The 12501-nt window shown below is 37.1% G+C and overlaps 1 protein-coding gene across 10 annotated transcripts in view; it reads right to left on the minus strand.

The window, feature by feature from the left end:
• The window catches only part of MBNL2 (muscleblind like splicing regulator 2), a 184162-nt gene that overhangs the window by 25218 nt on the left and 146443 nt on the right, over nucleotides 1–12501 (minus strand). For 5 of the 10 annotated variants that reach the window (XM_019486935.2, XM_014596997.3, XM_019486934.2 and 2 more), the window contains 4 exons: nucleotides 10049–10102; nucleotides 9267–9420; nucleotides 5756–5791; nucleotides 4287–4381 (listed from right to left, as the gene is read on the minus strand). In XM_019486935.2, coding sequence (XP_019342480.1) covers nucleotides 4287–4381; nucleotides 5756–5791; nucleotides 9267–9420; nucleotides 10049–10102 — 339 coding nt within the window. The remainder of the gene's footprint in view (nucleotides 1–4286; nucleotides 4382–5755; nucleotides 5792–9266; nucleotides 9421–10048; nucleotides 10103–12501) is intronic. The other 5 variants (XM_019486938.2, XM_019486937.2, XM_019486936.2 and 2 more) reach the window with 5 other exon arrangements.

The following is a 12501-nucleotide window of genomic DNA, read 5'->3' on the forward strand; positions in this document are numbered from 1 at the left end:
ATTAGGTCTCCATCAGGTAGACCATGGCTACAGAACAGTGAAGCATTTCCCAGCCCCACATATGCTATGCAACAATCTGCTATGCAGCTTCCAGGGATTTCCAATGACTAGCACAAAGGAAGTGATGAAAAGCCAAGCAATGGAAACAGAAAGGGACAGCAGCCAATGGTTCCCACTGAAGAAGAAAAACTTCTAGTATTTTCCATTAATTTCACTGGGGAGCTTTTTATAATAAAGGATTTATCCCTTTTACATTAGAAGATTTTATGGTGCTTTTCTTTTAAATGTAAAGCATTGTTTTTCTCCAAAATCAAAGAGAATAGAAAACAAATGCTGCCAAATCCAGAAGGAACCAGGATATCATTTGCATGGGGGCAGGGAGTAGAAGCAAATATTGGTATCTGCTGCTTTGCTGACAGAGAAAGAAAGAGATGATGGCATTATGTACGGTGCTCTGTCTCTCCAGCCAGTATGTGTTAAGTTGGGGCTGTCCAAGTTCCATGAGACCAGGGCAGGCTCTAGACATGATCAGTGACTGACAGATCACATTGATCAGTGAAGACAATTGCCCTAGTAAAAGCCTGAGTTATGAATGATATGTACTTACGTTGGCATACAATCAATAATCAATAAGTTTACATTTAAATCATAAGCAGTAGCTTGGGGAAGTAGAATGAGAATCTTTTTAAGCCACTAATATTAGACCACTAAATAATTACTTTTGTGCAACTACAGCTAGAAGTAACAACTGAAGTTTTGCCTTTGATCCTATTGGAATAATAATGTGGCTTTGTTAACCTGTTGTCAGCCTTAGCCACTTTCAAGGGACTTATGCTAAATTCCAGGAATGTGGCTAAAGCTGGCCAAAAAGCCTGTTTCAGAGTGAACCTTTGCAGATGTTTCAACTGGCCTAGTCAGTAAAGTACCATTTTTACTTAAATCCAAGACAACTTCAAATTTAAGACAACTCTTCCAACAATTAGATTTTCTACATGGAAATTTATAAATTAGTTACAATTTTCTACATATAGAATCTAGCTAATGGACAGACATCTTATACTTGTCTCCCCTGACTGCTGTGGCCGGGGAAGCAGTGATGGGGACTGAGAGGCCAAACCTCTGCCCCTTATCTCACTTTGCCTGCCTCTGCTACTGTCTTTCCACCATGCACCCTCTGCCACATGCCCACCTGCTGCCTGCCCCTCCATGTCTATGCTTGCTCCCTGCCTCTTGCTCCTCATGCTTGCCTCCCCAATCCCTTGCACCCCATTGCAGCCTTACCCCCTACTCTCACACCGTGCCTGCCCCTTGATTCCTTGCCCACTTTCTGTTACAGCTCTGCTCCTCTGAGGCATGGCTTCAGCCTGGCCCCAGCCTAACCTGGCAAGGGAGAAGTGGTGGCAGCTCAGGCCAGACCAGGCTGGGGTTGGAGCAGAGCAGAAGGTTAGCAGAGGGAGACAGCTGGGGGTGGGAAGCAGGCACAGGCATGGTGGGGGGGAAGACTGCAGGTCTACCCCTACCCTGTGGTATCCCCTGTGCTCCCCCTAGGTACATGTCCCCTTCCCTGCCAAATGAGCCATTGTGACCAGGGCAGTTGCCGGTTCAGCTCTGGCTTAAGCCCAGGGCTGAAGACAGAACTGAGCAGCTACCTGCTTTGGCTTGGTACTCAAATCCAAGATGTAGCTTTATCTTCCCCCTGCCTCATGCTGATTGGGGAAAACAACCTTATTTTTGATTTATATACAGAAAAAGAAAAAGAACAATGTAAGTAGCATTATCAGATGGTAAGGGAAAGAGGTAAGAAGTCCTGTCACCCAGAACTGTACCTTTCACAAAGAGAAAGGCCTCAGCTAATTGGCACCTTCCAAGTCCACATAAAAGCTTGTTCAGTCCAGTTCCCAAAGTCTTGGTGAATCAAAGAAATCTGAATAACTCCAATCAGAATACTGATTGAAATAAGCCACATTTGGATGTAAACAGGGTGAAATGTTGGGAAGACTCAGCAAATTCAAGACAACCTGCTGCCAACCTGCAAACCACCTTCCTTTTCCCTCCTGTGTCTCCCCCACCTGGTATAGGTGAGAATCTGCATTGTGCTGTTGCAGGTAACATGTGCTTATTATTTACACTAGGGTGTAATCAATAAAAGGCTGGGTTATAGACTTGTCTCATCTCTTTTTCTGACTTGGGTCTTTATAATACCTTACCTGCTAAGAGGGAATCAAGGATCAATCGGAAGTGTGACTGTATTTTGATTTGGTGTTCAAAAAGGATAATCAGTAAGGGAACTGTAACTGTCCCTGAATCCTGTGCCTAAGCATGCAAAAACATCCTGATGATGGACTGTACGCCTGTCTCTCAAAAGACTGAATGGTACCGGGTTTATGGTAACAGCCAGGGCCTGCACATGGTGATGTCATGCAGCCCCCAGAATGTATACCACATGGACTATATGTAGCAGGTACAGCCCCCCAGCTGTGATCTCTCTTCCCACCCCAAAAGCAGTGCCAGTGGCATGTGGACCCTTGTCTCCCCTGGACTCTCTCATGCCTCACAGCAGTGGGAGAGACAGGTGTAGGAGTCCACAGGCTGTATGTTAACTGCTCTTGGGTGACATATGGCCTGTGGACAATCAGTTGGACAGCCCTGTGTTAAATTACTCAGGTGGAAGAAGTCCCTTTGGAAATCGCTAGACACTTTTAAACCAACTTCTGTTGCAACGTTATTCACTCTATTACCAAACCTCCAAACAGAATTGAGAATGTTAGAAAAAAGAACTGAATTTTATATGCATGATTTGATTGTTACATTAGCTTTCAACACAAATATCAACGTTTCTCTCACTTAAAAAAAACCCTTAAATTTCAGAAAGGAATATGCAAACTGATGCTGTGCAGAACAAAAGGCAAAAGCAGCACTATTCTGGAAACTTTGATCCTTTCTAAAAAGCAAGGAAGAGTCCATATAGTTTTCTGTTTCTTTAAGAAAACAAGTTGTATTTCAGAGATAGTATACTTGCCATAGAATATTATATGTTAGTTGTCATAGCAACTTTTTTATTATTTTGATGTTGTCAGACTTCAATTGTTTTGAAATTGAGTAATTTTTTTCATTTTCGTTTTCTGGTAGAACATCTTTAAAGAACAGATTCTGATCATTTTTTTTAAATTCCGTTTTTAAACAAATAAAATCTGGTTGTGCTTCTGCTTCTCCATTAGATTTATAAAGGTCACTTGGTAAGGCTAAAATGAAGCATGCTCAGGACAAGCAAACCTTTACTTTCCCTTTGCCCATTTCCTCTTCAGGAGGGAAGTTTTACTTTCATTGCTGCTGTTACTGGTAAACACTCTCTTGCCAAGCCTGGGGAAGAATATGCATGCAAGCTCTCACATTAATAATACTGTAAAAGTGACAAAAGCACAAAATGGTGTAATGGCCTCCATTGTGGCTGCCACAACAGGACCTGAACTGGGGATCTGTAGTTATTAAAATAGTCTCTACAGTTTGAGATACAATGCCTAGTTCACACGCTGGGAGCAGCAACAGACCCACATTCACCTTCGGTATTCCTGAATCTAACACCTAAAGACCAATGGGGAAAAAAATAGAAATATTTTCCCTCTTTTTTTTTTTTCTCTTTTAGTAAAACTAGGGATTGCTTGTAACTGCATTTGATACATATTTTCAGGGGGAAATGCTGTTTTGTATTTGATAGCATCCTTTTAAATATAGCGTGGAAAAAGGAATACAGTCTTCGATGAGAATGTTCACAGTACAAATCTGAGTCATTTGCTGATCCTTTTAGAAATAGTTATTTTCTCTTTTTTATAAGCTTTTTTTTCAGCTGAATTTATCCATGCATGATTTCAGTCACTTTTATTGAACACAATGAGTTAGTCACTAACATGAATTATGGAGAAAAATATACATTAACAAGCACAAACATCTGAACCTGCTTTTAAGGATTTTTTCTTTTTGAAAACAGAAATTAATAAAAAACCCTTTATATTTAGTCCACTACTGAAATGATTTTAACTCAGTTGGTTAATTACACAATATTAGATACAAACAGTGCAACACAAAACATAGCTACATTATTATTTGCAATAAATGTTAACTCTAAATAAGTGCAACCTGTCCATAAACACTTGCTATAAACTACTTAAAAATAAAATTTGATGGGTAAACATGAAAAAAAATTCTCCAGGAGAATTTTTTTAAAAAAAAAATATCAGCACTCATTTAGAGTTTGGGATTTGTGAAAGAAAGCTTTAAAAGGAGCAAACCTGATTGGCTGTGGCTGTTGCGGCGAAGGGGACACTTGTTGCAGGAGTTGTTGCTGCAGAGACAGTGGCGGACGTAGCGCTGTGCATCATGGGTACTTTCAGGAGGGGAACCATGGAAGCAATGAACAGGAGGGTGTAGCATTATGGTAAAGAAGTGGTATTTTGGCATGGTGAATATCAGAGCAGCAAGCCATCATGGGTTAAACCAGCAGATGGCATGCAATCACAATGCAAAGCAAGAAAGCGTGGCAGAGAAATAAAAAAGGGAAAATAGCTTATTACAAGTACAATTAAAGGAAGTTTGTCAACATAATCAGTGATTCCCAGAAAAAAACAAAATAAGTGATTACTACTGGTGTTATATTTAATAATTTGACAAGGTGGGAGGTATCAACCAAAATAGCCTATTTTGTTAAATAAAATTGTTCAATTTGCTAAAATACTATTAAAAATATATCTTTATCACCACTATCCCATGGAAGATTTTAAAAAGCCAGCTCTTTCATTTCATATTAGAAGGGAAAAAATAATTTATTTTATATGAATTAGAAAAACTAATTAATTGCATTTACCTCTATTACAGGTTAAATGTGTATTTTCAACCTTGCTCTACACATACCATTTTTGTTTCTAGATTTATGTTTCATTAGCCCTAATAAAACAACTAATTTTATCTGAGTTAAATTACCATCTGCTTTCAGGCAAAACTCAGTGGCACTAAAATCATTTTCCTGATTTAAATACTAATTTGTTTGATCTAAAAGAGCAAAGCAGATTCTGTGGTAATTTATTTTTGTACTGTTTTAAGGATAAATGTAGTAATGTGTGCATCGGAGACTTAATTTGATATTCTTTAAAGACTACTCTTGAAAAACCCTCACAGGAGTAGCAAAAACTCACTTGAGTCACCTCATTAGAATCAAAGAGACTATCACCTTGAGTAAGGGTTATTCATGTGAATTGGGGTCTGTGCTAACACACCCTAATTTTCATCACAAAAATATAATTGAGAGAGAATGAGATTCAGAACCTAGGTCACTTGATCAACGCTATATACCAGTATTAAGTGTGTTTCTGGGAAACTCTGATAAAACTTTCTAACACACAGCAAAAAGGAGAAATAGGCACACCACTATGAAACTTTAAAACATTGATGAAATTAGCTTGCTTTTCCAAAATTTATAATACTAGATAATATAAAATATATAAATAAAATTCTTAAAAACTGAAAAGCAGATTTGAATTTATGATTTTATGCTTTTGCAGTGTAGTTTTTATAGCAGGTGATGTCATATCTATCTAAACGGCAAATTTCATCTACAAATAAATCTAAAATCCTACAAACTCAACCAAAAGGACAAATAAACCTTTAAATCAAGTACTTGTCTAAGTCATGTTTAAGATTTTCCAAATAGCTGAAGATACAGAACACAGTATAAAAGAGATCAATAAAGAAATTTGAAACCTACCAATACTGGTAGCGGGTGTCATGCACAAAACTGACCCTGTGTGTCATGCAATGATAGGTGGAAAAAATGAATAAAGGGAAGAAACAGGTTAGCTGTTTAGAGTTAACATTCAAAGTGAGATTCAAGCATACCCAAGGATAAGTTAGTTAGTTAAACTGAACATTAAGGTCATTCATAGTTTTGTTTACATAGTGAACTGAAATAATTTTTTGTTAAAATACTATTAGTTACCATACAAACATCTTGTATGTTTCTATGTGCATATATGAGGCTATGTTTCATAAACTTCTTTCACTTAATATTATTTGCAACAGTATTTTTAGTCCTGATCAAATATTGCATTCTGTAATGGCTGCTTAAGTCTACTGCACAGTGAAAACCAGAATTATGCTGGCGATACAGACCAATGGTTATTATTTTTTCTCATACACAGCAGAGAAAAAACGTAAGTTAAATATACTTTTCCCATTAATATTCTTTGGAGATATTAATAAGTTTAGGTTTAATTTTAATGTGCACATTTATAAAAGTTAGAGCAACTTTGGATGTTATTTTTACTAGCAAAAATATTGCAATAATGGAATTGGGAACTGAACACAGCCGAAGAATGTGCCAAATTCCCCTGCAATGTGCCTCAACTGTGCTATGGAAGGACTGTTTCTAGAACTCAGTTTAGCCTTTGTGCCATTCCACCTATATCCTTTCTGTAAAGCCTAGTGAAAACCCCCCCAACAAACAAAAGCCAACCTTCCCATAGGCCTTTTTGGCAAGTTCACAACGCATACAGGGGAGCATGAGTAGAGAGGAATAGAAACAAAGTATCATGTACACAAAACATTAGGCAGTTACTGCATGTAGAGCACATAGGGCAGATTAAGTTTGCCAAAGTCTGATCATCCCAACGTTTTGTTTATTTTTCATAAATGACAAACGAGTAACTATGAATGACCTTACCATGAAGAATAATACCAAAAGAAATATAACTTTCCTCTTCTAGTCCTCACAAAAGTTCTACTACACATCTTTTGAAGAAAAAAATGTGGTATGTGCTACCAAAGAATAAGAAGTGGTGATGGTAATCGTACTGACTTACAGAGCTAAAGTGCAAAAAACTGGAGATAAACTGTGCTAAATCAAGCCCCGCACCTTTTATTAGGGAGTCATTGATTAGGAAAGGCAGAGGAGTTTTACAAGACAATTTATCAGTGTTCCACATATTCAATCAACAAAACCTTGTCTTAGATTTAACTTTTCTAACACACATTTAGAAATTACACTGTTTCAGAATATGTTGGATTATCATTTCAAATCAACATGTGTACAGCTCTTCATACAGGGATGGTGTGGATGTATTTAGGCCCAGCAAATTCAAGAAGGCACAGTTCCTCCTGGACTCTACAGGGAGTGTAATAATCACAGATGCAATATGCCCCATCTGCCACGAAAGGTTGTTCTACTGACTAATTGCAAAGATGTTCCCTGGCTTACTTCATTATTCCTGTCCCCTTCTCTCCACCCCAGAAATGTCAGTGATGCTGGATGGGTTGATTTCTCATGCTCCCTGTGAGCAAGGTCTCCCATTTTGCCTGGCCTGATGTACTATGACTGCAGATGAAAGACTCCATGTACCTCTTCCTTTTTTGTGCATCTGTATTGGGACTGGACAACAATCTGGCCCTTAGAGTTTGGCAAAAAGACCCACATCCCTTACATCATGAATTTAAAATAAGAAATCTGTCACTTAATTATGAGCTATTTTTATAACAAACCGTGTATTAGCCAAAAACAGGAACTGAAGAGAAACAGCACGTGAAATAAGCTGCTTAAGGAAACAAGCATTCTAAATTTGGAAAATATCCAAGTGCTATTTCACTGAAGCATTTTTAAATTACTGTATTTTCCAAGGTTATTTTAAGTCCTATGGTAATTATATACAGTGGTGATAAGCTCTGAAAGTCAGTTCCTAAGAGAAGGAACAATGAACATCTCACCACAAGGTCTTATGGTTGTGGTTTTCAGTAAATTTGCTGAGACTCTCGGACACTTCTTAGCACTGGATAGTCCAGCATTTATTTCTCAATAATTAGGCAGGCTTGCCAATTCCTTCAAACTTTGACATAAAAATCAGCACATTTTCTACTATACTTGCAACGTGCAAAATATTCATGTATCTTAGTAGAAACGGCACAAGATTTTGGAAGCTCTTTGCAAGATTCAAGTGGGGCAATATACTAAAATATTTGCATAAAATAAATATCTTTATAAGCTTCTTCTTTTTTTTTTTTTTTTTCCAAATGCAGGGCCAGATTCCAAAGTTTTTACCATGTTTTTATTCAGTTCTGAGCACAGGCAAATTTCCACTGAAGTCCATGTGATTTTTGCTTTTATTTTTAAAAAAGATATATATTGTGAATTACACTCTATAACAAGAAATTGGCAAATCCTGAATTCTCTCTCTCGTTTAATTCAAGATTATTGCTATATACTTAAAGAACATGATAAAAGGTTAATGAATGCATTCAAAAATATAAAATGCATTTACTGAAGGAAAAACTGAAATGTTTTAAATCATCCTGAAAATTCAGAGTTGAAAACAAACTGGAATTATGTTCTTTAATGCACTGTACTATGTATTTTACCATTAGATACTTCTCTTTTCCCATAACTTAGAGAACTGTATTGCATTGGTTCAATTTATCCCAAGGCGTACAACAAAGTTGTATATTCCTTCAAAAAGAGGTATCGACACCACCTGTTTGAGTTCAGGATGTTAGGCATGGTGCACTATGGATGGATGGTCTAGTTTTCTTGAGTTTTGAACAACAGTAGTTGTTATACTGCTACTATTCCACTATAGCTGAAACACTTACAAGAATTCCAGCAACAAGTATTAGTCACAAAATATGGGGGAGTTTTGGGTCACAAAATTAAGTGACAAAGAAAATGGAAAAAAAACCCCCTGATTACAGAATTGTTCAATGCAGATATAAAGTGCATTATAATCCCATCATGCTCCCATGCAGAAGTTTACCATTCTAGTTTAGGAGGGGGAAAGTGGTATAATGCAGTAAAAGTGGAAATACAAGATATGCCCAGAGAGCAGGGGATCTTAGTGTTGTTCCTGAAGTATTTCTGAAATTATGCCTCCATTCCATGGTTTTTATGATGTTCCTCCTCCCCGCCTACTGCAGCACAGCTCTGGTTGACGGAGCTAAAATGCAACTGATTTATAACAAATGAGAAGTACTATGCTGTACATATAAAATAGGGACAACAATTGAATATAAGAAAAATACTAATCTTGTGTCATGGTAAAATTACCTTGTGAATCCTAATATTCTGTATATCATTTACTGTCAATATCTGTGAACACTGTATCCTAGGTGGGATAAGGAGCAGAGGACACATTAAAGTATACTAAGTGTGATAAAACAGCGTGTACAAGTGATAGGAACTATGTTATGTGGAGAACATCAAAAGAAGACTCTTTTTAAGTGCAAATGCAACATACCTGTTGGAATAAATGCTGCGTGTTGCTGCAACTGTGCATTGGCAAGCGCCTGTTGATAGTGCAAGACACTGGGATTAAAAACGGCACTGGCACCATTGTTTTTTTCAAGTGCTTGTCTCTTTGGTAATGGATGAAGAACACCGGGAGGAAAGGCCTGCAAATAAGGAATTCAATTGAATTTGAAGTATTTTAAAGACACATCTTTTTTTCATGTACAATTCAATAAAATTATGTAATATACTTTTTAAAAAAGCAGTTACAGATGCCTTGCCATGCACCTTAACCCAAAGCATTGCAATGTAAAATGAGTGGTATTTTGTTATTGATAGCAAAAGCATGGTACTATTAACCTAAAACTGTAGCATCACAACTACTGAAAAGAAAGGCCTTTAAAGCAACAAAAATGGTATTTCCTTTAAACAGGGTTTAAAAAATTCTAGGGAGAAAAAACCACTTGTGTTTCATTGCCAAGTATTTCTTTTAGCTAAATAATTTTCCAATTATTAAATGCAATAATGAATTATGTTACGCATTTTTATTACAAAAGCAGTTTTATCTCATTTCAACTTCATGATAAGGTATTTTTAAATGAAACCATGTTAGGAAAAAACTAAATTGTTTGCATTTATTATGTATGGAATGAGATGGATAAATACAGTACTGAATTTTCTGTAAATTAATAATATATTTTTCAATTGATGTTTTAAAAAAAGCAATAAAAATTTCATTAGTTGCTTCTCTGAAAAGCTACATGCAAAGCAAAAGGTGAAAGGTCAAAGTACCAGGTCTACAGTTGCTTCGAGAGGTCGCTTCATTGCTTTGGCAGTCGACTGAGTCTTTTAATAACAGGCAGCGAGCACATGATGGCAGTGGGCCAATGGGAGTCAAGCGAATTAACATACAGGTAAACAGCAAGCAGAGGTGCATCATGGGAACGGCATTGCATTGTGGATAGGTGAGAAGGAAAAAAATATTCTGAATGCAATATACAACATACAAAACACTAGGCATGCACAACAACAAAAATGTTTTCTAAAGAAATGAATATTACACCTTGAATTAGTACTGAAGCAAAAATGCATCTACTATACCTTAGTTAAAAGCATATAAGAGAGTAAAATATAGATGTTTGAAATTCAGGAAAGTTAAGTAAAATAGCAGCTTGCAGACACTATTAAGCATTTTATAACTTCACAGAAATGCATACGTTTTAAGGATTTTTTACAAGGATTTCTGATAAGTTAGTTATATCAGATTAAAAAGCATAAATAATTTTGTCAATACTAAAATTTTAAATACAAAGCAATAGTGAGAATTTAATACTTTAATAGGACTACTGACCTGTGTAAGCATTTGCAGGATTTATGTCTTAATTATTAAAATGTACATTTCAATAGACTTTGGGATCAAGTACAAAGAGTTTTTCTTTTTCAAATACAGGGTTAATGAATGTTAAGTCTAATCACTAACTTATCATCAATTCCTTGTATTTTACTGCAGCTGGAACCATAAAGCAGACATCTGCTTTTAACTTACCACATTACATTGAGAAAAAGCCCTTTTTAAAGGAACACTAAGTTTTCTGATCAATTTTAATACTAACTTCAAAACTAGGTAATGATAGAAAATAGTACTTGTCAATAAGGGAACACAGCCGGTAATTAGAACAGGAATCATGGCAGTAATTCTTTAAATATTTAAATGTAACTTAATTTACTTAAGCAAAACAAGTAATATTTAAATAACTTCATTTGCATAAAATTAAACAAGGGCCAATTTCATACTATTCTGACAGAAAATTTAGTTTAACTTTAAATTAAATGTTTTGTGATTTAAATTAGGCTTCAAGAAAACATATGGAGAGGAAGGTTTGCTCATAAATCAAATCCATTTTTGCACTCATGATGATAGTCAGCTTGCCAATGTCTACAAGATAACTTAATATTCACCCTGTCTCCATCTTGGACATTCCCTGCATCCAATAAAAATGAAAAAGGAGGACAAAGTATTGAGCAAGTACTACAGTGGTTCTCAATCTTATCCAGCTCATGGCACCCACCACAATTATTTTGAATGTGGCAGTCCCCCTGGCTGAGAACCACTGTTGGTGCTGCCTCATCTTACCTTAGTGCTTCTCAGCCAGGTTCTGCTACCTCCAGATGAAACTACCCCACAGGCCTACAGTACTACCAGCCCAAGAAAGGCTATACCACATGCATGTTCTTCTGCATTAGGGCTCTCTAATAAACCTAAAGGAGACAGTAGAGCTGACTCCTACTATGTTGCCCTTCCTGGTCCATCTCCCCCATGCTCCTCCTAGAAACAGACATGGGCAGGACAGTTTCACCCATGCCTCTATTTCTGGGAGGAATATATGGGATTCTAGACCAGGAAGGGCTACACAATACAAGGCAGCTTTTCTGCCTGCTTTAGGCTGATTAGAGAGACCTAATGCAGAAGTAGTGTGAGAGGCAGTTTTACTTGGCTGCTGCTGCCGTGGCACCCTTGTGGGGGCCTTGTGGTACCCAAGGGTGCTGCAACACTTTAGTTGAGAACCACTGACGCACCATGCTTAAAACAAAGTACCTTCACAGAACTGGTCAATGACAACATGAATAATTTGCAAGATAGCTATTGCTTCTTAAAAACACCTTTCCCAATTTCATTTTCTGTTTTTCCAATTATCACCTCATATGCCGCTTTCACTTGCAAATGCATTAAGAATTCCTACCGACTTATTCTCTCCTTTAGCTCATTCCTCTGCTCTTTGGTATCTGTTCTTTCTAAGGTCATTCATAACCTGCCTAAGCAACTTCTGTCTGTTTTCATCAACCTCAGTATGTCCAACAATGCTGCTCACTCCCTCAACTCTCCCCTCTGTAAAATGTCTAACAGTGCCCATGCACCTTTGTAAAATTACTCTGAGACCATTATGGAGGGAAATATATTCAAATGTGAAGCATAAAGGCTGGATTTAATTCTCTGAAGTGATAAGGCCCAAATTTCCATTTGAGTGTGAGAGTTGAAGGTACTCTCCCCATTACTATCATCATCCAGATACAGATCTCACCCACTTCCACAGGGTCATCAACTATCTTTATGACTCCCGTATCTTCACCTCTGCCCTCTTCCTTCCCTCTCATCTCAGACACGTCTGTTCTACACAGGCCTCAATTTGCTTGTTCCATTGTAAACTTCTGTTTTCTAATCTTTGTTAGTCCTTCCCTTCCTTCCG

The sequence above is a fragment of the Alligator mississippiensis genome, chromosome 1 (genome assembly GCF_030867095.1).
Source record: "Alligator mississippiensis isolate rAllMis1 chromosome 1, rAllMis1, whole genome shotgun sequence".
Taxonomy (NCBI): domain Eukaryota; kingdom Metazoa; phylum Chordata; order Crocodylia; family Alligatoridae; genus Alligator; species Alligator mississippiensis.